The sequence below is a fragment of the Neofelis nebulosa genome, chromosome 11 (assembly GCF_028018385.1).
Source record: "Neofelis nebulosa isolate mNeoNeb1 chromosome 11, mNeoNeb1.pri, whole genome shotgun sequence".
Classification (NCBI taxonomy): Eukaryota; Metazoa; Chordata; class Mammalia; order Carnivora; family Felidae; genus Neofelis; species Neofelis nebulosa.
This window is the reverse complement of record NC_080792.1, coordinates 68,070,361-68,094,562: the sequence shown is the minus strand read 5'-3', so window position 1 is coordinate 68,094,562 and position 24,202 is coordinate 68,070,361. Positions and strand designations below refer to the sequence as shown.

At 41.2% G+C, this 24,202-nt stretch overlaps 1 protein-coding gene and 1 long non-coding RNA gene across 9 annotated transcripts in view; one reads left to right on the top strand and one right to left on the bottom strand.

Moving 5' to 3' along the window:
* LOC131490564 (ankyrin repeat domain-containing protein 26-like) overlaps positions 1–24,202 on the bottom strand; it is a 246,121-nt gene that overhangs the window by 124,211 nt on the left and 97,708 nt on the right. For 3 of the 7 annotated variants that reach the window (XM_058693070.1, XM_058693073.1, XM_058693072.1), the window contains 4 exons: positions 23,789–24,006; positions 22,323–22,551; positions 16,604–16,649; positions 15,065–15,224 (listed from right to left, as the gene is read on the bottom strand). The exons of the other annotated variants lie outside the window; for them this stretch is intronic. In XM_058693070.1, coding sequence (XP_058549053.1) covers positions 15,091–15,224; positions 16,604–16,649; positions 22,323–22,551; positions 23,789–24,006 — 627 coding nt within the window. In that variant the 3' untranslated portion in view covers positions 15,065–15,090. Of the gene's footprint in view, positions 1–15,064; positions 15,225–16,603; positions 16,650–22,322; positions 22,552–23,788; positions 24,007–24,202 lie in introns of those variants that run through there. 7 annotated transcript variants of the gene reach the window in all.
* Positions 19,427–21,223, top strand: LOC131490571 (uncharacterized). 2 transcript variants are annotated; one of them, XR_009251130.1, is made up of 3 exons: positions 19,476–20,061; positions 20,172–20,302; positions 20,500–21,223. It is a non-coding gene; the product is annotated as an uncharacterized LOC131490571 (long non-coding RNA). The 2 variants fall into 2 exon arrangements; XR_009251129.1 differs by having other exon boundaries at positions 19,427–20,302.

Genomic DNA, 24,202 nt, shown 5'->3' with positions numbered 1-24,202 from the left:
TGCCCTAAAGCAGCCCCGAGGGCCGACGGAACTGGAGCTCCAGGTGGTGACCCTTGGGCCCCGACTGCTGGGGGCTGGGAAAGAATACAGGGAATGAAAATGAAGCATGTTGGCTGGAGAACCTGCCTAGGCTGCAGACCTTTCTAGAGGCGAACTTGGGGACCAGGCACCAGAACACAGCACCTGGAAAGTAGAAACCTGTGATCCAGACCAGAGAAGTGGGATCACGGAACTTAGAGGAGGAAGATGGAGCAGCAGACCTAGAATGTGGGCCTTCTAGAACCTGGAACACTCAAGTCGGCCGGAAGCTGGAAGATCCAGTCTGTGCCCCCGGTGGTCAGTGGGGGAAACTGAGGTCCGGCAGGAACGGGGAGGCCTTGAGCATTGGTGAGCTGCACTGGCCCGCACACGGTCTCTGCTGAGCCAGGACCTCCCCACAGCTGGCTGCTGCCTGACCTCGGGTGAGTCCCGTCCCCTCTCCAAACTGAGGTTTCCCCCTCTGTGAAATGGTCATGTGACGGTGAGACAAGATGGAGCACTTCACCTGGTGCTCAGGCTCTCCCGGCAAGCTAGTGGCATGACTAAGGCCTGGACCCTGGCCACCTGACTCCTGAATGACTCTGTCCCCTTGTGGTGATGGTCTGGTCACTGCTGTTCCTTTCTCTTCTTTCTCACACTCAGTGGGACATTTGGGCACTTGCGGCCCTTTTCAGGAATGCTCTCGGGATCTAGCAGAGGGAAAAGACTAACTAATCAGAGGAGCAAGAACAGACTGGCGGCTCCATATGAAGGAGCAGGGGCCCGGTGCCTACAGCCCTGCATGGTGCCCTGTGCCATTTGGTGAGGGCTTCTTGAATGTCCCCCAGTGGAGACGGTCAAGTCCTGAGCCGAGGACGCCACGGCCCCTCGAAGTCAGGGGTGGGCAGAGGTGGATTGGGAAGGGAAAAGAGAAAGGGCTCATTGTTCCAGCTCCACGGAGGCTCCCCAGGGGCACGTGCTCCAGGCCACCTCTCCTGAAGGAGGTGGATGACCTGGCTCGGGCTCCCAGAGAACTGGAGCAGTAGGATCTGGGCCAGGAGCAGCCTGGTCACTTCCCCAGATCCCTGTGAGGCGGCGTTACCAGCCCCCGCTTTTCTGCCTCCACAAGAGCAGGATTCCAGAGTTGGGGGCGGGGGCATTGGAGCCAGGGTTCCAGCCCATCCTTTGAGGCAGCAGCAGCCGGGCATGGTGCCAGGCACTGAGCACCCAGGTGGGAACCGAGATCCCTTCCTGTTTCCCCTCCTTCCTTGCCTGGTCTCCTCCGGACCATCAGCCATCCTGCTCAGAGCGCTTGGAAGGCTGGAGTCCTTCCCCGTGTCTCCGCTCTCCACCACTTCCCTCCCATTGTGGGGGACCCGTCGAGTTCCTGTACATGAGCCACCTCATCGGGGTGTGCCTTGCCCAGGCAGGACTAGACGTTTTTGAACCCCAGACCAGTTCTGAGAGCCCAGCAGCACTGACTGCAGGTGCAGGTGTGTGGATTTTGGGGGCGGAGGGGGGGTGTCATTCATTCATTCAACAGGCCAAGGTCAGCGCCTCCTTTGCATCAGGCTCTGTGCTGCGGCCCCAGGAGAGTTGGGCAGCACCACCCAGTGTGAGGTGAGGCAGCTCAGTCCTTCCTCAGCCTGGGGGAAGTGCAGTTCAGCTGAGCCTCCCTGGGCACGGAGTGAAAGATTACACAGAAACTTGGAGCCTCCTAGAGGATTTGGACTTTATCCTGGGAGTAGGTGTTCGAAGCTGAGAGGGGCAGCATCAGATGTGGCTTTCGCTTGGCTCGTGGGACTCAAGCCAGGAGCCCCTTCCCTGGCAAGGCTGCTGCTGTTGTCCAGGTGAGCGTGGATGGTGGCGCAGGCAGCGTGGGACAGTGGCACAGGGGGCTGGGTGGGACGACAAGTACCTGGGCATGGAAGAGACATGCCTGGCGATGGGGAGCACGAGGTCAGCGAGAAGCCAGATTCAGGATGACTGCCGGGCTCCTGGCCTGGGAGACTGGGTGGATGGTCACATCTCAGGTTATCAGCTCAGGTTTCAGGAAGCACTATTTGAGCGAGTTCTTTGTGGCCTGTCTTGCGGCAGAGGGTCGCAGGCAGGATGGGAGCCGACTCTGCGCCCAGGCCTCTGCCCTGCAGCTTGGCCCAGACCCCGCCGGGTCTGCTCCTCTCACTCCCTTAACCCGACAGGCACTTTAGCCTCTTGAGTGCAAGGCTGCACCTCGCAACTGTGCCCTGTCCACATGGGGGAGCGCCACTCCACTCCTGCTGCCTGGGTCCACGGGGACCACCCTCTGACCCGGCATGCCAACCCTGTTCTTTGATGTGTCTCATCCCCTCGCTGTGCAAGGGCATCCCCCCCACGCCTCAAGGCGCAGCTCCTGGAACAAAGCCTCTCCCTACTACAGTTTGAATCTGTCACCCTCCTGGCCCTGTGCTAGAGCAGGCTCCATGAGGACAGACGAAGGCTGGGGCACACCCTCCCCTCCCCTCCCCCACCTCAGGCCTGTGGGCTAGAGATGGAGCTGAAGCTCCATGCTGAAGTGGCTCTTTGTACATTGTCCCCCTGGGGGAGGGGGGAGCCTGGTGGGAGGGGCTGGCACTGCCCGACACCCTGTGCTGATCTCAGGGGCACTGAGGATCCAGGTGGGGAGTGCGGGGTGTGGGGGCGGGGCGGGTCCTCTGGGCCTGGGATCAGGGGAGAACACCCTGCCAGGTTGGGCTTGCACTGGCCAGGCCTGCTGCCCCACACTAGATGGTACTTGGCACTCAGAGTCTGTCATCACTTCTCAGGCAAGGTGTGTCTTCAGGCAACAGTTGTTTAGGGAGCACTGCTCTGGGCCAGGCTTTGTCCTAGGAGGTTGGGGGTGGGGCGCGACCGTGACCAGTGACCTGTGACTGAGGCTTATAGGCTTAAGATGACCCTGCTCTCCTGTTGACATTCTGAGCACCAGGGTGTGGGTGGGGGAGACAGACCATGAACAGGTAAACAAGGAGCCGGCTAGCTTCCGCTGTGAGTGCTGGGGAGCAGAAGACCCGGGCAGGGGACAGCCGCTGTAGCTGGAGGGCCAGGAAGGCCCCTCTGAGCAGGCAGCCACATTCCAGGCCAAGGAGCAGCCAGTGGGAGGACCCTGCGACTGAAAGGTGGGGACTGTGACTGGAGCCCTGTGGACGAGGTCGGGAGGGCGGCAAGAGGGCGGCAAAGATTCGAGGACCAGCTTGGCGGGGTCTGTGCACCCAGAGAGGAGTTTGCATTTCATTCTGAAGGAGACTAGTGTGCCGGTGGGATTGAGGGGAGGGGGGAGGTGGCCTGGTGGGGACTTTGCAGTGACAGAATTTGTGGGGCCCAGTGCCAAATGAAAATGTAGGCCCCCAGGGGCGCCTGGGTGTCTCAATGGGTTAAGCATGCGACTCTTGATTTCTGCTCAGGTCAGGAGTCCAGGGTTATGGGATTGAGCCCTGTGTCTGGCTCCACATTGAACCCGGAGCTTGCTTAAGAATCTCTCTCTCTCCCTCTGCCCCCCTCCCCCACTCTTGTTGTGTGCTCGCTCTCTCTCTCTCTCTCTCTCTCTCCCCCAAAGAAAATAAAATAGGGGCACCTGGGTGGCTTACTTGGGAGACCACTTCTGCTCAGGTCATGATATCGAAATTCGTGAGTTTGAGCTCTGCGTCGGGCTCTGTGCTGACAGCTCAGAGCCTGGAGCCTGCTTCAGATTCCACGTTTCCCTCTCTCTCTGCCCCTCCCCTGCTCACGCTCAGGCTCTCTCTCTCTCAAAAATAAACATAAAAAAATAAAATAAAATAATGAAAAAAACCCGAATGAAATGACAACTATATTCAGTTAATCTGAGAAATGCAAAGTTGGTTTAACATGAGCAAATAATGTAATTCCCCACAGTAACAAATACTTTATTTTATTTTTTATTTTTACTTTTTTAATTTAATTTTTTATTTTTTAGCATTTACATGCAAATTAGTTAGCATAGAGTGAAACAATGATTTCAGGAGTAGATTCCTTAGTGCCCTGCCCATTTAGCCCGTCCCCCCTCCCACTACCCCTTCAGCAACCCTCAGTTTGTTCTCCATATTGGTGAGTCTCTTCTGTTTTGTCCCCCTCCCTGTTTTTATATTATGTTTGTTTCCCTTCCCTTATGTTCATCTGTTTTGTCTCTTACAGTCCTCATACGAGTGAAGTCATATGATTTTTGTCTTTCTCTGACTGACTAATTTCACATAGCATAATACCCTCCAGTTCCATCCACGTAGTTGCAAATGGCAAGATTTCATTCTTTTTGATTGCCAAGGAATACTCCGTTGTATCTAGATACCACATCTTCTGTATCCTTTCATCCACTGATGGACATTTGGGCTCCTTTGCATACTTTGGCTATTGTTGATAGTGCTGCTATAGACATGGGGTGCATGTGTCCCTTCGAAACAGCACACCTGTATCTCGTGGATAAATGCCTAGTAGTGCAATTGCTGGGTCGTTGGGTAGTTCTATTTTTCGTGTTTTGAGGAAACTCCATACCGTTTTCCAGAGTGGCTGCACCAGCTTGCAGTGCCACCAACAATGCAAAAGAGATCCTCCTTCTCCACATCCTCGCCAACATCTGTTGTTGCCTGAGTTGTTAATGTGAGCCATTCTGACAGGCGTAAGGTGGTAGCTCAGTGTGGTTTTGATTTGTAGTTCCCTGATGATGAGTGATGTGGAGCATTTTTTCATGTGTCGGTTGGCCATCTGGATGTCTTCTTTGGAGAAGTGTCTACTCATGTCTTTTGCCCATTTCTTCACGGGATTATTTGTTGTTTGGGTGTTGAGTTTGAGACGTTCTTGGTAGATTTTGGATACTAACCCTTTATCTGATATGTCATTTGCAAATACCTTCTCCCCTTCTGTCAGTTGCCTTTTCGTTTTGCTGATTGTTTCCTTCGCTGTGCAGAAGCCTTTAGGCCGATGAGGTCCCAGTAGTTCATTTTTGCTTTTGTTTCCCTTGCCTCTGGAGACGTGTTGAATAAGAAGTTGCTGCGGCCAAGATCAAAGAGGTTTTTGCCTGCTTTCAACTCGAGGATTTTGATGGCTTCCTGTCTTGCATTGAGGTCTTCCATCCATTTTGAGTTTATTTTTGTGTATGGCATAAGAAAGTGGTCCAGGTTCATTCTTCTGCATGTTGCTGTCCAGTTTTCCCAGCACCGCTTGCTGGAGAGACTGTCTTTACGCTGTTGGATATTCTTTCCTGCTCTGTGAAAGATCAGTTGGCCATACGTTGGTGGGTCCATGTCTGGGTTCTGTATTCTGTTCCATTGATCTGAGTGTCTGTTCTAGTGCCAGTACCATACTGTCTTGATGATTACAGCTTTGTAGTATAGCTTGAAGTCTGGGATTGTGATGCCTCCTGCTTTGGTTTTCTTTCTCAAGATTGCTTTGGCTCTTCGGGCCCTTTCCTGGTTCCATACACATTTTAGGATTATATGTTCTAGCTCTGTAAAGAATGCTGGTGTTACTTTGATAGGGATTGCATTGAACATGTAGATTGCTTTGGGTAGTATCGACCTTTTAACAATATTTGTTCTTCCTATCCAGGAGCATGGACACTTTTTCCATTTTTTTGTGTCTTCTTCCATTTCTTTCATAAGCTTTCTATAGTTTCCAGTACATACATTTTCCACCTCTTTGGTTAGATTTATTCATACGTATTTTGTGGCTTTTTGTGCAACTGTAAATGGGATCGATTCCTTGATTTCTCTTTCTGTTGCTTCATTGATGGTGTATAGGAATGCAACCGATTTCTGCGCATTGATTTTATATCCTGCAACTTTGCCGAATTCATGAATCCATTCGAGCCTTTTTGTGGTGGCATCTTTGAGGTTTTCCATATAGATTATTGTATCATCTGCGAAGAGGGAAAGTTTGACCTCCTCCTGGCCGATGTGGATGCCTTTTATTTCTTTGGGTTGTCTGATTGCAGAGGCTAAGACTTCCAATGCTATGTTGAGTAACAGTGGCGAGAGTGGACATCCCTGTCTTGTTCCTGACCTTAGGGGGAGACTCTCCCATTTTTCCCCACTGTGGATAATATTAGCGTCGGGTTGTTCATATATGGCTTTTAGGATCTCGAGGTATGCTCCTTCTCTCCCTACTTTCTTGAGGGTTTTTATCAAGAAAGGATGCTGTGTTTTGTCAAATGCTTTCTCTCCGTCTATTGAGAGGGTCCTATGGTACTTGCCCTTTCTTTTCTTGATGTGATGAATCACGTTAATTGTTTTGCGGATATTGAACCAGCCCCACATCCCAGGTATAAATCCCGCTTGATCGTGGTGAGTAATACTTTTCATGTATTGTTGGATCTGGTTGGCTAATATCTTGTTGAGAATTTTTGCATCCATGTTGCTCAGGGAAAGTGGTCTATAGTTCTCCTTTTTAGTGGGGTCTCTGTCTGGTTTTGTAATCAAGGTAATGCTGGCTTCATAGAAAGAGTTTGTAAGTTTTCCTTCCATTTCTATGTTTTGGAACACTTTCAAGAGAATAGGTGCTAACTCTTCCTTAAACGTTTGGGAGAATTCCCCCTGGAAAGCCATCTGGCCCTGGACTCTTGTTTTTTGGCAGAGTTTTGATTACTAATTTGATTTCCTGACTGGTTATGGGTCTGTTCAAATGTTCTATTTCTTCCTGTTTCAGTGTTGGTAGTGTATATGTTTCTAGGAATTTGTCCATTTCTTTCAGATTACCCATTGTATTGGCATATAATTGCTCATACTATTCTCTTATTATTGTTTTTATTTCTGCTGTGTTGGTGGTGATGTCTCCTCTTTCATTCTTGATTTTATTTATTTTGGTCCTTTCCTTTTTTTCTTTTTTGATCAGACTGGCTAGTGGTTTATCAATTTTTTTTTTTTTTAATTTCAATGAGAATCTTTATTTGAATGTTCATTTTTAAAAAACTTTTAAACCAACCATACCACAAATACACACACAAATCCTAAAATAGCAGCCCCACTTTCACAATGACCACTCCCATGTAGTCACCACCCAGGTGAATAATTAGAGCATCAAGAACACCCCAGGAGCCCCTTTCATGCCATACAGTACCTTCCTTTCTCCCAAAAGATGGCTGCTATGCTGAATTCCATTCTGAAGTCTAACTTTTGCCTGTTTGCACTCATATAAGTGGAATTATTATGTATTCTTTTGTATCTGCCTTCTTTCACTCAGTATTATGTTGGTGATTCATCCATGTTATTGCATGTAGCAGTAGTTTGTTCATTTTCATTACTGTTACTCTGTTCTGGGAATATTTACCGATGTATCAACTCCATTCTTGACGGAAATTTGTGTTGTTTATATCCACTTACTTTTAAGCATAGATTACAATGGTTTGGGTCATTATTTTAGTGTAGCAGGTTCATTTGTGAATTTTTTATATACATAATTTATGCCATAATACATAAATACAATGAATTATTAATGATATAATTTAACAACAGAGTCAAAATATTCTAAGAATACTGGAGAAAAATAGAAAATTAAGGAACTTTTTATTGATGAAAGAGTTTGAAATGAGTGGAAACAAAAATTTGTAGTTTGGAAGACAGACATTGAATTAACAATGTTCAAATCAAACATTTAATTTTATATTTTGGTGATTCATATATAGTTATGCTAGACATCTCAATTGTATTTCTTGCAGAAAATGGGAAAATAAAAGCTGTAATTTTATGGCTTACAACAAACATTAAGTTTCAGATTTTTTCTAAAAGCTTTCCTAATTTTTTTCAAGAAATTCTGCTGTATTTACCTATTTGCTAGTGGTTTATCAATTTTGTTAATTCTTTCAAGGCACCAGATTCTGGCTTGATTGATCTGTTCAACTGGTATTTTTGTGGGGTTGTTTGTTTGTTTGTTTCGATTGCATTGATTTCTGCTGTAATCCTTATTATTTCCTGTCTTCTGCTGGTTTGGGGTTTTATTTGCTGTTCTTTTTCCAGCTCCTTAAGGCATAAGGTTAGGTTGTGTATCTGAGATCTCTCTTCCTTCTTAGGAAGGCCTGGATTGCTATCTATTTTCCTCTTATGACCACCTTTGCTGCGTCCCAGAGGTTTTGGGTTGTGGTGTGATCCCTTTCATTGACTTCCATATACTTTTCAATTTCCTCTTTCACTGCTTGGTTGGCCCATTCATTCTTTAGTAGGATGTTCTTCAGTCTCCAAGTATGTGTTACCTTTCCCAATTTTTTCTTGTGGTTGATTTCGAGTTTCATAGTGTTGTGGTCTGAAAATATGCACGGTATGATCTCGATCTTTTTGTACTTACTTAGGGCTGATTTATGTCCCAGTATATGGTCTATTCTGGAGAATGTTCCATGTGCACTGGAGAAGGATGTATATTGTGCTGGTTTAGGATGAGATGTTCTGAATATATCTGTTAAGTCCATCTGGTCCAGTGTGTCATTCAAAGCCATTGTTTCCTTGTTGATTTTTTTGATTAGATGATCTGTCCATTGCTGTGAGTGGGGTGTTGAAGTCTCCTACTATTATGGTATTACTGTCGATGAGTTTCTTTATGTTTGTGATTAATGGATTTACATATTTGGGTGCTGTCACATGTGGCGCCTAAATGTTTACAATTGTTAGGTGTCTTGGTGGATAGACCCCTTGATTATGACATCATGCCCTTCTGCATCTCTTGATACAGTCTTTATTTTAAAGTCTAGATTGTCTGATATAAGTATGGCTACTCTAGCTTTCTTTTGTTGACCATTAGCATGATAGATGGTTCTCCATCCCCTTATTTTCAATCTGAAGGTGTCTTTAGGTCTAAACTGGGTCTCCTGGGAAACAGCATATAGATGGGCCTTGTTTCCTTATCCGTTCTGTTACCCTATGCCTTTTGATTGGAGCATTGAGTCCATTGACATTTGGAGTGAGTACTGAAAGATATGAATTTATTGCCATTATGATGCTTGTACACGTGGAGTTTCAGGTGGTGTTCTCTGGTCCTTTCTAATCTTTGTTGCTTTTGGTATATCTATCTATCTATACATATAGATAGATAGGTATATATATATATATATATATATATATATATATACATATATATATATATATACATATATATATATATATATATAGATACATATGCATACATATATATGTATATGTGTATATATATATATGTATATATATGTATGTATGTATGTATGTATATGTAATTTTTTTTCATCTTTTCTTCCCTCAGAAAGTCCCCCGTAAAATTTCTTGCAGGGCTGGTTTAGTGGTCACAAATTCCTTTAATTTTTGTTTGTCTGGGAAACTTTTTCTCTCTCCTATTTTGAGTGACAGCCTTGCTGGATAAAGAATTCTTGGCTGCATTTATTTTTTATTTTATTTGTTTAATGTTTCTTTATTTTTTTTTAACATTTATTTATTTTTGAGACAGAGAGAGACAGAGCATGAATGGGAGAGGGGCAGAGAGAGAGGGAGACACAGAACCGAAAGCAGGCTCCAGGCTCTGGGCCATCAGCCCAGAGCCCGACGCGGGGCTCGAACTCACGGACCGCGAGATCGTGACCTGAGCTGAAGTCGGACGCTTAACCGACTGAGCCACTCAGGCGCCCCGATGTTTCTTTATTTTTGACAGAGAGAGAGAGAGAGAGAGAGCGTGAGCAGGGGAGGGGCAGAGAGAGAGGGAGACACAGAATCCGAAGCAAGCTCCAGGCTCTGAGCTGTCAGCACAGAGCCTGACGGGGGGCTCAACCTCACAGACCGTGAGATCACGACCAGAGCAGAAATCGGACGCCTAACCGACTGAGCCACCCAGGTGCCCCCGCATATTTTTCTGATTCAGCACACTGAATATATCCCGCCACTGCTTTCTGGCCTGCCAAATTTTTGTGGGTAGGTCTGCTGCAAACCTGATCTGTCTTCCCTTTTAGGTTAGGGAACTTTTTTTTCCCCTTGCTGCTTTCATGATTCTCTCCTTGCCTGAGTATTTTGTGAATTTGACTATGCTATGCCTTGTTGATGGTCGGTTTTTGTTGAATCTAATGGGGGTCCTCTGTGCTTTCTGGATTTGGACGTCTGTGTCTTTCCCCAGCTTTCGTACATGTTTTCCGCTATGATTTGCTCACATTACCCTAATGCCCCTCTCTCTCTCTTGTCCGCTTCTGGGACCCCTATGATTCTGATGTTGTTCCTTTTTAATGAGTCACTGGTTTCTCTAATGCTTAAATCGTGCTCTTTTGCCTTAATCTCCCTCTTTTTTTTCTGCTTCGTTATTCCCTGTAAGTTTGTCCTCTATATCGCGGATTCTCTGTTCTGCCTTGTCCACCCTTGCCGCCACTGCATCCATCCGTGATTCCAGCTTAGTGATAGTAGTTTTAATTACATTCTGGCTATTTTTTTTCTTTTTTTATCTCTGCAGAAAGGGGTTCTAATCTATTTTGGATCCCAGCTAATATTCTTATTATCGTGATTCTAAATTCTGGGTCAGACAGCTTGCTTCTATCTGTGTTGGTTAAATCCCTGGCTGTCGTTTCTTCATGCTCTTTCTTTTGGGGTAAATTCCTGCTAAATTCTGTGGTTCAGGTTGTGCAGATTGTTGTGTTAGTCCTCCAATCAGTGTTCTAGGTGTGTAGGATGGTTTCGTGTTGGCCTGGCTGTATTTCATGGGTGTGAGACACACACAAAACTTCCATGCTGTTCCGCCATCTTGGCCCCTCCCCCCATTCACAAATATTTTAAAAACTTATCTCAGGGTGCCTGGGTAGCTCAGTCGGTTAAGCATCCAACTTAGGCTCAGGTCATGATCTGACAGTGTGTGAGTTTCAGCCCCACGTGGGGCTCACATTGGGCTCGCCACTGTCAGCGCAGAGCTTGCTTCAGATCCTGTCTCCCTCTCTCTCTGCCCCTCCCCTGCTGGCTTGCTTGGCCTTTCTCAAAAATAAACAGTTAAAAAAACCTATCTCAATAGATGTGAAATAAACATCTGTTAGCATTCAATAGTCATTCATGACAAAACTTAGAAAACTAGTATTATAAGGGAACTTCCTCAATATACTTGTAGCAGAAAGACCCTAAGTGACTCCATATTATCTGCCCTTTAGCGTTGTCACCTTTTCTTTATAATTCTTTTCTCTTAAGATCTGTGACTTGACTCTAGCTATTGGAATATGGCAAATGTAAAGGAATGTTGCAGACATAATTAATTCAGTTAATTCAGAGTCAACCATAAGGAGTTTTATGCTAGGCAAACCTGATCTGATCACGTGAACACCCTTCAAGGAGGACTGAGCCTTCTCTGAAGTGACATTCTCCTTGCTGGCCTCCTAAACTCAGCGGCCATATCGAGGAAGTCTACGTGGCCATGAACAAGGAACAGCCTTGCTTGAGGCTGAATATTTATTTGTGTCCCCACTCACCGAAACTCATGTGTTAAATCTTAATGTTCAACGTGATAGTATTTAGAAGTGGGGGATTTGGGAAGTGATTAAGTCATGAAGGTGGAGCCCTCATGAATGGGATTAGTGCCCTTATAAAGGAGGGCTGTGAGAGCTCCCTTGGCCCTGCGCCAAGCAGCAAGACCAGCGTCCATGAGCCAGGAAGTCGGCCATCGCTGGACACTGAATCTGCCAGTGCCTTCATTTTGGACTTCCCAGCCTCCAGAACTGTGAAAAATAAAACTTTTTTTCATAAGCCTATGGCGTTTTGTTAGAGCAGCCCAAAAGGACTAAGACAAGTGTCTGGGAACGCTTAGGACCTAAGCCTCCAACTAGCTGACAACTAGCAAAGAGCTGTGGAAATGAGTCCAGTCATACAGTCACAAGGAAATTCTCTTAAAAACAAACGCAATGGGCTTGGAAGCAGATTCTTCCCCATCGAAGCACCCAAATGGGGAAGGGCCGTCTAGCGGACACCTTGGGTACAGCCTTGTGAGAACGTGAACAAAGGACCCAGCTAAGCCATTGCTCAGCTTCTGACCCATAAAAATGTGAGATACATGTGTGTGGCTGTAAGACACTGTGTTGATGGTGATCTGTTGTAAACGGCAAGAGCAAACTAAGAGACTGATAAAAGATATAGACTTTAAAAAACCCCACTATCTACATAGTTATAGAAAACTACTTTTACATGTTGCAATTTCAAGAAGACATGAACACTCACTATCCTCACATTTACTCAATGTCATTCTTGTAGTAGGAAAGAAAAAAAGTGAAAGCTCTAGGAATTGGAAAGAACCGAAAATGCCACTATTCATAGATTATATGCCACTGCATGCCCCAAATCCAAAGGAATCTGCAGATAAAACACTCGAGTAAGAAACAATATATTGTGGGGAATAAGCTTAGACAATTAAAAGACTAGTTGTTTGGAAAAATCAGTATAAGAAATGTCTTTCCTTACAAACTATTGGCAGATTCAATGCAATTCCAATGAGAAACGGCTTTGGAGAGCTTGCCAAGTTGATTAAAGAAGACCTGTGGAGCCCTTCCTTGCTTTCTTCTTTCTCATCCCCAACAGTTTAGTTTCCAGTCCTATAAACAGAGGCATGGAGTTGTGGGGGTCCAAAGTGAGGTGCTGGAGCTTAGACAGAATGGGGAAGGCATTACGTGTGGGACAGTCACCCTGCACAGTGTTGGAGCTCAAGTGAGAGCATCCCTGAAAAGTGAATGATATAGAATAATGAAGTATCACAGGCTGGACAGGGTGGGGAGGCATCTATACAGGGGAAGAATAGCCCAGCGTGGGTTTTCAGAACCTGCAGGGGGGCAAACCATCTGCAGAAGAGGTGGCCTGGCACAGGGTGTCTGAGAAAGGATATGTGTACATGTCTCAAAGTACTTCCCCACAAAATACTAACTAATTGGAAAGTGGAAAGTTAACATTCCAGGCGAGAAACCTGGCAGATACTACCTCCGCTGGCCAACATTAACATCACCAGTATTGGGACAAATCAAAATTGTAGGTCACATGAGAGGATGCAATGAAAAGAGTAGATTGTAGTGATACTCTTGATAAAAATGTATGATCTGAATTTTACCGTAAGGAAACCTAAGAAAAATCCACATTGAAAGACATTCCACATTACTGGAATTTACTCGTCAAAAGTTTAAAAGTCATGAAAGTCAAGGAAAGACAAAGGAACTGTTCTAGAGTGAAAGAGACTCAGACACACAACTGCATTCAATACATGGCTCTGAACAGGACCTTCCCTGGTATTACGTATACTACAGATAAGTGAGCAAACTTAAAAAAGAATTATGAGGAATAAATGATAGAATTATACTGAACCCTTGAACAAAAGAGTTTTGATGGTGCACTGACTATACACAGATTTTTTTCAGTACTGGAAATGTATTTTCTTTTCTAATGTTCTTCATGGTATTTTTTTCTGTAGCTTACTTTAAGAATATAGTACAATACATATCATATAACAAGATCATTGGTAGTAGCAGTGGTTAAGTCTCTGGGGGTCAAAAGTTGTTCATGGCTTTTTGACTGTGGGGGGCAGGGGTCAGAGCCCTTAACCCCATTGTTCAAGCGACAAGTGTATTAGAGTTAATGTTCTGATTGTGAAGGTTGTATGGTAGTTATGTGGAATGTACTGACTTGTAGGATTTAAATGCTACAGGAATCAGGCATCCCATTAGCAATTTACTTGCAAATGGCTCTGGGGCGGGGGGGGAGTTCTTTTTTTTTGTTTCTCTATTTTTTCTTTTCTCTAACTTTGTTTCCAAAAAGTAAATAAAATATAACTAACTAACTAAATAAATAGAAAAGGTGAAAAGCCTTAGGCAAATTATATTTCTCCATGTGGAAAGAGCTAATAATCAATGTTGACAACTAAAATTATAAATAGGTTTTATGGCACTATAAAAAATTGTAATATGTACAGACATTGGCAATAGCCATAGCAGGAATACATCAAACTAATGTCTAAATCTTTAGGCTCACATATAGTGATAAAAATTGGAAAATACATACAAATCAAAACCACACTCAGATACCACCTCACGCCAGTCAGAGTGGCCAAAATGAAGAAATCAGGAGACTATAGATGCTGGAGAGGATGTGGAGAGACGGGAACCCTCTTGCACTGTTGGTGGGAATGCAAATTGGTGCAGCCGCTCTGGAAAGCAGTGTGGAGGTTCCTCAGAAAATTAAAAATAGACCTACCCTATGACCCAGCAATAGCACTGCTAGGAATTTATCCAAGGGATACAGGAGTACTGATGCATAGGGGCACTTGTACCCCAATGTTTATAGCAGCACTCTCAACAATCGCCAAATTATGGAAAGAGCCTAAATGTCCATCAACTGATGAATGGATAAAGAAATTGTGGTTTATATACACAATGGAATACTACGTGGCAATGAGAAAAAATGAAATATGGCCTTTTGTAGCAACGTGGATGGAACTGGAGAGTGTGATGCTAAGTGAAATAAGCCATACAGAGAAAGACAGATACCATATGGTTTCACTCTTATGTGGATCCTGAGAAACGTAACAGAAACCCATGGGGGAGGGGAAGGGAAAAAAAAAAAAAGAGGTTAGAGTGGAAGAGAGCCAAAGCATAAGAGACTCTTAAAAACTGAGAACAAACTGAGGGTTGATGGGGGGTGGGAGGGAGGGCAGGTGGGTGATGGGTATTGAGGAGGGCACCTTTTGGGATGAGCACTGGGTGTTGTATGGAAACCAATTTGACAGTAAATTTCATATATTAATAAATAAATAAATAAATAATAAAAAAAAAATTAAAAAAAAATTGGAAAATACAAAAAAGCCATCCATGAACACTACTGAAGTATTAATGACAACTTGTTTGTTTGCGTGCTGTTCAAACAGCAGGGAGTGGAACAGTCTGATGTATGTCAAACCCTCTAGTGCTGCTTTCCACGTACAAAATGGGCTTAAAATTTAATGAGATGCCAAGAAACATAGTTTAAAATATTATACAGATTTTCATTACACACATATGACACAAAAACATTTTCCTTTAATCAAGATTTTTCCATATGTGGACAATGTTTTGTAAGCATCCAGTAAATTTTTTCTATTTATTTTTCAAATCATATAATTTTTGTTCAAAATCTGTACATATTCTCGTGACGCTTTCCATACTGGATCTTGATTTAGAATTGAATCATCAGTAGATACTAAAGGAGTTCTACAGGATCCTCGTTCAAATTCGGTAGCAGCTGAAAAGGAAAAGAAAGAATTATCTTCTTTCTCCAAAATACTTTTCACTACAAGTCCTTAAAAAAAAAAAAGAAAAGAAAAAGAACAAAAGAAAGTTGGGTCCTTTATGAAAAGGCGTTAAGAAAATTGAAAAATAACTACGTACAACAATATGAAACCCAAGATTAGTATTAAATATATTTTGCTCAGGGTTGCACACTGAATTAATTGCTATTGTGGATAAATATCAGAGTTTCTGGTTTTTTCATTACAAGGTGAAATTACAAGATGAGGACACAGTCCACCCTGAACAATCATAAACTATAAACTGAAAAATCAAACAGGCATTTCCCAACATTTCTGAACAGGACCTTCCTTGATATACAGATGTAAGTGACAGGTATAAAACACAGCACTACTGGAACATACAGAAGGGACATCCCAGTTTTGCGTCAATATTGTCTGCTTTTTGGTGAAGGTGATATGTAATCTGACACCTGAAGGACAAGGAAAGAATATGCTAGGTAGAAGGAAGAAGCACATACAAAGAGCTAGAAGTGAGGAAGAACACTTGTGCAATTATGAGTAGTTTAGTTTGAGAAGGTGCTAGAGCAAAGCAGCAGAGTAGGGAAATAGTGAGACAAGGCTGAATAATCTGGCAAGAAGCAAACTGATTTGGGTGTTTTCATTCCATGCTAAGGAATTTGAAGTTTTACCCAAGGGCAAAAGCAATGACAAAGTCAATGAGTGAAGATTGAAACCCGTTACCTGTCAAGTGACAGCTATATGACCTCTAATTACTTAACCAAGCATGACTAAGATGACTTTGGCTTTTTGGGTCTTCTATCACTAGCGGAAACAACAATTTGATAAAGCACACCTTTTCTGAGACTTGTGCAGGTTGACAGTTCCATAGGGATGGCACCAGTGAAGGAAGATTATCGCCAGAAATAATAACAGATATATAGATTTAGGGAGATTGAAAAAAACTTCTTTAACGTTTATTTATTTTTGAGAGAGAGACAAACCACAAGCGGGCAGGGGCACAGAGAGAGGGAGACACAGAATCTGAAGCAGGCTCCAGGCTCCGAGCTTTCAGGACAGAGCCCTGTGTAGGGTCTGAACCCACCTGAGCTGAAATCAGTCGCCCAACCGACTGAGCCACCTGGGTGCCCCTAGACTTTTGGGGGATTTTAAAAGAGCTATGAAACATGAGGATTAATGAGGAAGAAGTGTGTTCTTCATTATGCTCATGTTTTTACATTTTTTATTAGATATGTACAAAAAAATTGTGAATGCAGTATCCATTATCCAAACAATAGAAAGGGATGCCATTTACTATTTATAGTTTATTTCAGAAATCAATGATATCTAACTTCATACATTTTTGGCAACATACCTTCTTCTGGTGCTCTGGTTACTGCTTTCTCCAACTCCCGCTGCATCTGAAATAAGTCAAATATTATTTAGAATGTGTAAGGTAAACAAAAGACATTGTAGGAATTATATATAGCTTACGACATGTGGTCTTGAAACAATACTTGTAGAGATTAAACCGAAGTTAGGGATTGCTTACATAGAAAGACAATCACATGAATAAAATAAATTCCTACCTATTTTATGTTAGTTTTAGATAATTGAGAACAGATACATACATACATACATACATACACACACACACACACACACGTATATATGTGTGTATATATATATGTGTGTGTGTGTGTGTGTGTGTGTGTGTATACGTATATAAGATGCCATTTAAGTGAATCTGATAAAAAGCACAATTAATATTGATCTATTGAATGTGTATAATCTCTGAAAGGTGATGTTTGATCTTACTGGTACAAAAAAGTTTAAACAAGAATCATATTGTATACTGAATTATTACTTGGAAATGATTAGAAAACCTGCCATTTATGAAAGTTCAATCAGTTTTTTACCTTAATGAATTGTTCCTTAAAATGGGCTTTCCATTCTTTCACTTTTAGAAAAACAAAATTTGAAGGAATGCTTTTGCTATTAATTTTTCAGGACTGACTCTTAAATACATATAAAATGAAGAATGTGGGACTGTCATACTGTCATGTGGAAATTCTACTGGCAAAAAACGGAGTAATAATATTTTGCTATCTGTATTATGACTAAAACACTTATTTCTTTTCATATGCACACAAAGATTTCAGAAAATCTCTTTGAAGAAAGGAAAAATAGAGGGTTACAACAGTTTTCAAGCTTAGCTTCTGATTTATAACTTTCTCAATTAGAGATGAGGAAAACAATATACAATTTTCAATTGTAACTTTGTTTCCTTTCTCCAAATTAGGACCCAGTTTGGAAACACTTGACTTATTAAAGTTATGGTTATCTACTTATTTATGAAATGTGTACGAATATTTCCAACTACAGGTGACCCTTGAATAACACAGAGGTTGCGGTGCAGTCAAAAACCTGCATATAATTTTTCATCCCACCAAAACTTAATTACTAATAGCCTACTGTTGACCAGAAGCCTTACCGGTAACATAAACAGTCGATCCACACGTGTTTTGTACAGTAGAATAAGCCAGGGCAAAAAAGTGACATTGAGAAAAACAGAAGGAAGAGGAAATACACTTACAGTACTATACAGTATCCAAAAATAATCCATGTGTAAGTAAAGTAGACCCGCACAGTTCGAAACCATGTGGGTCAAGGGTCAATTGTATATTCCTGTCTAGAATGTTCTTATTTAGATCTTTCTTATACAAGGTAGCCTCTCCCTGAATGCCCCAAATGGGCTCCAAAATAGTGTACTGAACATAATCAACACTGGTGATAAGGATTCCAATGTCTTTACAAATGTAGGTGTGAGGACAAAGGTTTTGGCTGACATGTTTCCCGATATTTTCAGAGACTATTTTCCCTAATACCTTTTTTTAATTGAAGTATAGTTGACAGACACTGTTACACTAATTTCAGTATACAAATTCAGATTGGACAATTGTAGACACTATGCTATGCTCACTACCGTACGTGTAGTTACCCTCTGTCACCATACAACATTAATACAATATTATTGAGGATATTTCATATGCTGTATTCTTCATTCCTGTGACTTACCTATTTTATAACTGGAATTTGTACCTCTTCCTCCTCCTCACCTATTTTGTCCTTACTCTCTACCCACCTCCCCCCTACCAACCACCAATGTGTCCTCTGTAGTTATGATTCTGTTTGTTGACTTGTTTAGTTTTTTTATATTCCACATGTAAGTGAAATCAGATGGTATTTATTTGTCTTTCTCCGATTTATTTCACCTAGCATAATACCCTCTAGGTCTATCAATGTTGTCACAAATGGCAAGATCTCATTCTTTTTGATAGCTGAGGTATATTTCATTGTATACATATTACACATCTTCTTTATCCATTCATCTATCGATGGACACTTAGGTTGCTTCCATATTTTGGTTATTGCAAACAATGTCTCAATAAACATAGGGATGCACACAGCTTTTCAAATTAGTGTTTTCATTTTCTTTGGGTAAATACGCAGTAGTGGAATTAATGAATATCTATTTTTAAGTTTTTGAGGAACCATAACACTTTTTTGACAATAGCATTATATTCAGGCTTATAAAATGAATGGGACAACATTACTATACCAGACTTATAAAATTAATAACTCAATACAAGATGATGGGGGAAGGCTTTATTCAAACAACTTTATATTACCATTAATAAATACGATATAAAATATAAACCACGTTTTTTACATGACAAGACTTAAGGAACTACCAAGGTAATGTTGCATCTTTTCCCCAAAAGCTCTTTTCCTAAATATTTACCTCTGTGACCTTTATGTTTATTTCTAGGTGAAAACTGTGTTTCGATGGTGAAAATAGCTTTCAAGTCCATGAATAAGGACACGTGTGTACTTTTATGTATACCATTCCATTTATCAGAAATATAAGAGGGTGAGAAAATTATACACAGAAAAGCTATATATCAGCAAAGTTTAATTCAAAGAACATTTTTAAAGAATTTTTAATTAGAAGGATTTTCTCATTACTGTTAGCATTCAAATATGGCCCATAGAAATCTAAGGTTTGGTTGGGGACACTGCAGGATTGAGGGACAAGGAAGTCACAGCCATAGTCTCCATCTCTCCTTTAGTTAGACAACTCTACTTCTCTCTGTTTTACTCAATACAGTATAATGCAAAAAAAAATTACGTTCTATTCTTTGAAAACAAAATTATTTTGAAGGTATAAAAGTCACTAATTTAGTCAAAATCCCGAATTTTGCATAATAGACAGAAAGGGCTCAGAGAGAGTGTACTTTGCCTGAGGTCATGAAACCAACTAGATGCAGACCAGGAATACACTTCTGGTCTTACCAAGCCTAGAGTTCTATGCCAGTTACTTCCTCATAGTCAGGAAAAATACGTATATTTTAAGTATAACTCAGAGAAAATGAATACATAAAACTTTGTCATGTGGCTCAATAATGTTTAGGTATGAGGCACACAATAGTAGCTCTCTAACTAAATTACAAATTTTAAAGTCATGAATAAAAATAAAGGAACAGAAATTATGTTAACTCCTTTTAGTAGCAGTCAGTTTTTAAGCACAACGTTTTTAAACCACAGGACAGAGAACTTGAGAGAGAGAAGCTTTAGGTGAAGCAAGCAAGCTGAAACTGAGGAAATTCTTCCTGAAAGAATGATTTATTTCTTCCCAAGAAATTTTGGTTTATCAAAATCAATCAACAAATGAGGGAACCCATGGTGTGGTTATTTACAGCAAAATTTAAAACCCAACAGATTTCTCTTTCCCATCTAGCATGCTTCTGTCTAACGTCTCATCATTAGTTGGTATGTACAAAAGACACAATTCACTTTATTTATAATTTAAATCTGGTCAGAAATAATAGGTGAACCTTCACTTCTCACATTTGGACTTATCTCTCTCTCCCTCCCGACAGGAAGGGAGACTTACCTAATGGGTGAATTTGGGAGAAGGAGCTAAGCAGTGCTTATGTGTTTCTGAATCTCCTCTTTGAAAAGATGTGCCTGCCCACAGTAACATGAATTTGGGTCTGCTCTCAGCTCTGGGGTAAGCACCCGGCCCCCGGGATGGGGGTCAAGCATTTGTTTCCTCAATTTACAACTGTGTGGGGAAGTGCCCAATTTGGGAGGAAGCCCAATGTGGCTAACATAACCTAAACCATATCCTCCAATTTGTTAGTGTGTATTAGTAATAAAGCTACTAAATTTCTCTCCATCTCCCTGTCTCCTGTGTTCTGAATTTAGAAAGAGAAGAGCAGTGTTACTTGCCACCTACCCAGTGTCACCTGTCACAGCTCCACCAAGAAAAATGACTAGACAACACTTACAGAAACATTCTCTTCTTCCTTGACTTCATAACTAATGTACATTGTTCAAAAGCAACGCCCACTCAAAAGAGAGAAAAAGTTGAAAGAAACCATTTTAGAAACAAACATAGAAAGTCAGACAAACTGAGGACACAGAGGAATACCTTCCAAATGAAAGAACATGACAAAACCTAAGAAAAAAGAAACTAACAAAACTAAGAAAAAAAAACTAAGAAAAAAAACAGAGATAAGTGATGTACCTCATAAAGAGTTCAAGGTAAAGGTCATAAAGATGCTCAGTGAACTTGGGAGGAGAATGAATGGATCCAGTGATAACATCAACAAAGAGATAGAAAATATAAAAAAGAACCAATCAGAGCTGAAGGATACAATAAGAGAAATGACAAATACACTAGAGGGAATCAACAGCAGGTACAAAGATGCAGAAGAACAGATCAACAATTTGCAAGACAGGGTAGTAGAAATCATCCAAGATGAAAAACAAAAAGAAAAAAGAACTTTGAAAGTGAGACTAGGTTAAGGGACCTGTGGGACAACATCCAGTGTAATAATACTTGCATTCAAGGGGTTCCAGAAAAAGAAAAGAGAAAGGGGCAAAGAACTCATTTGAAGAAATAAAAGCTTTATTTTAAAAATGCAAATATTTGCTTGATTTAGCTATTTATAAAATGCTCTACAATAGTTCATCAAGAGCGATTCAATAAAAATTGAAACAAAGGTGCTATAAGTTAAAAAAAAAAGGAAAAAGAAAAAAGAGAGCCATAAGTAAGAAAGCAATTAAAGATGTATTCTCATGTAAGAAAATAGCAAAAATTTAACTTAGAAGAGAAATTAACCATTTTAGTGTTTCAAGTTGATTTAATTCATAAAAAGGACTTACCGTGGATTCTTTTTTTTTTTTTTTAAAGTAGCCTCCATGCTTAATGTAGATCCCAATGCGGGACTTGAACTCATGACCCTGAGATCAAAACCTGAGCTGAGATCAAGAGTTAGACGCTGAAATGACTGAGCCACCCAGGCACCCCCTTGGATTCTTTTAAATAGTAAACATTCATATGTCGTTAAGTGTTTGGAGGACGATCATTCACTGACATACAGGGGTGCAAAAACTGGATGATAGCAAAACCTTCAAATGTTTATGAACCACTGCCAACTGAAAATAAGTCCAAGCATCTAAGTGTACCTGTGGTCAGAAGGCAATAACATTTACTTTCTAAAATCAAATTTAAATGAAAGCTTTGCAAGAAATTTAACATGGGTCAGTTTAGTTATATTTATTGAATACAGTTAATACTAGGTGTCTCTTGTGGCACACCTGGGTGGCTCAGTTGTTTTCAGTGTCCAAATCTTGATTTTGATTCAGGTCATGATCTCATGGTTTTGAGACTGAGCCCCACATTGGGCTCTGTGCTGAGCATGAAACCTGCTTGGGATTCTCTTTCTCCCTCTCCTTTTGCCCCTCCCCTGCATGCACTCACTCATTCTCTCGCTAAAATAAAATAAAAATAAGTATCTCTTGGAAATGAGACATCAAGGGACTAACATATATATATATATATATATATATATATATATATATATATATATATATAAAATTTACCTCAGTTCTTTCTTAGCACAGATAATTGACTTTTACTTCATATGTATTAGTTACTGAAACAACTCAGAATTTCACCAAATTAAAAGCAACAATTATATCAGATATCTGAAACCCAAAGTAAAACAGATAATATAACTAACCTTCCACAAGGAAGTCTCCCAGTAGTCATATGACGGCCGTGGTTTTAAGGTAGGAATCACCAAGTTTCCTCTTGGAGTAAGGTTTCCATTGAGCACTGAATTATTTTCAAAATGTCCACAATAAGGTGTTTCCAGGCCTGGGCTCATAGTAAGAGTCCTGAGTAAAGTTTGATGCTGCTGTCTCTCCGCAAGAAGTTTTGTATTGCTCTCTGACAGCCTCTCATTAGTCCTGTGAAGATTAAAAGACACAAATACATTTTCTTTTTCCCTAAATCATTCCTAAATGACTTACATCTTTTTAAGTTTCCATAATAGTATATAGCATTTGCCATTGAACAGTGTTTTAACACTGAACATGTGACAGAGCACACCTACTATCTAAAATTATACTTTTAAAATTGTTCTAAAGAAATACTTATGTTTCCAGGGGGACCCCTAACGAACAATTCAAATGAGGGAAGGGAGAGAAGTGGCTATCAGTGATGTACACGGCTTAATGAATAATACTTGCTGTCTTCTGGAATGGCTGTACCGGCAGGATCCTTCAGGATGCCATTATATATACATACTTATATTTCGTAAACCTGTTTACAGATATAAAAATAAACCATCCCTCAAAGTCATTTTCAAGTATTTGCTTTCACCACTCTTGTACATTTCACTTACTATCTCAAAGAAACTGAGCATCTGACACCGAGGAATCAGTGAGACCAACAAGCTCTAGGGGAGATAGTAGATGGCAGAGGTGTGATCAGAAAGAACTAAAACAGCTACAGAGGCAATTAGCTTATAACAGTTACCAAGGCACTGGAGGCAGAATCTGCCCTTTCTGTCTCCCTCCCACCATGGTGCTCGTTTTAGCCACTTTGGGAATTATACTCCCCTTCAGCCCTGTGTGAGTCTTTCTGTATTTCACATATATGCCATTATGTAAAGTAGAAAAAACATAAAGGATAGTTTGTCTCAAGGCCCACTCTAGTAATAATACCAAAGTTCACAATCAAGAGAATAAATGTACCAAGCTGCCAGGATGAGTAGTAGTAGTACTTGAGCTTTTAGGTTAAAGATGTCATCTTCCAAAAATGAACTCATCGACATTTCTATTTAGAGTACTTCTGGCAAGCAATTTTATAATAATATACTTCTAAATGAGAAAGCTTCAAACAATGCACTTAAAGACTAGCAGATCCGATCAATGGAAAATATACAGGGCGGGGGGTGCGGGGGGTGGGGTGGGGGAAGAGGTCCTGTAAAACCAAAAAGAACCAAAAACAAGAGGAGGGATGCAAACTGTCCTGGACTAACATTTCAAAGGTAAGTTCACTTAGAAACATCATTTTCCAAAATTACATGATCTAGTTGGCTTTCACTTCCTACTCATCTCATGATCTTGGCTCCACAGAAATTATGCTTTAGAGGCAAATTAATAAGCTAAATTTCTTGTCTATGATTCTGTTTTGGCTTACCTGTTCAGCTTATTTCTCAAGGACTTGCTAACTTTTAATTCTTCTAGGTAGAGTTGCCTGTAGGTTTCCAACTCTGTTTTAGTGGATTCTTCTTGAGACGTCTTCATTGTAGAGACCTGAGATTCCAGATCTTTAATTCTAAGTTCCATTTGACTTCTCGTTGAAGCATGAGCATTTTCTCTTAACTGGTCCAAGTTTTCTTGAGCTGCTGCTTGTGCCTAAAGCAAATTAACGGGATAGTTTTAAAACAGCTATAATCTGAATAATTAATTATACCTGTTTCCTTTAGTTCTGAGTCAATGATTCAGAGAGCAATTTTAAATGAAAAAAAAGCTCAAGTGTAAAATATTTATCATCAATGTCAACTGAATTAAATATGATTTATAAAATTAAAGTTCAATCATTCTTGTATTA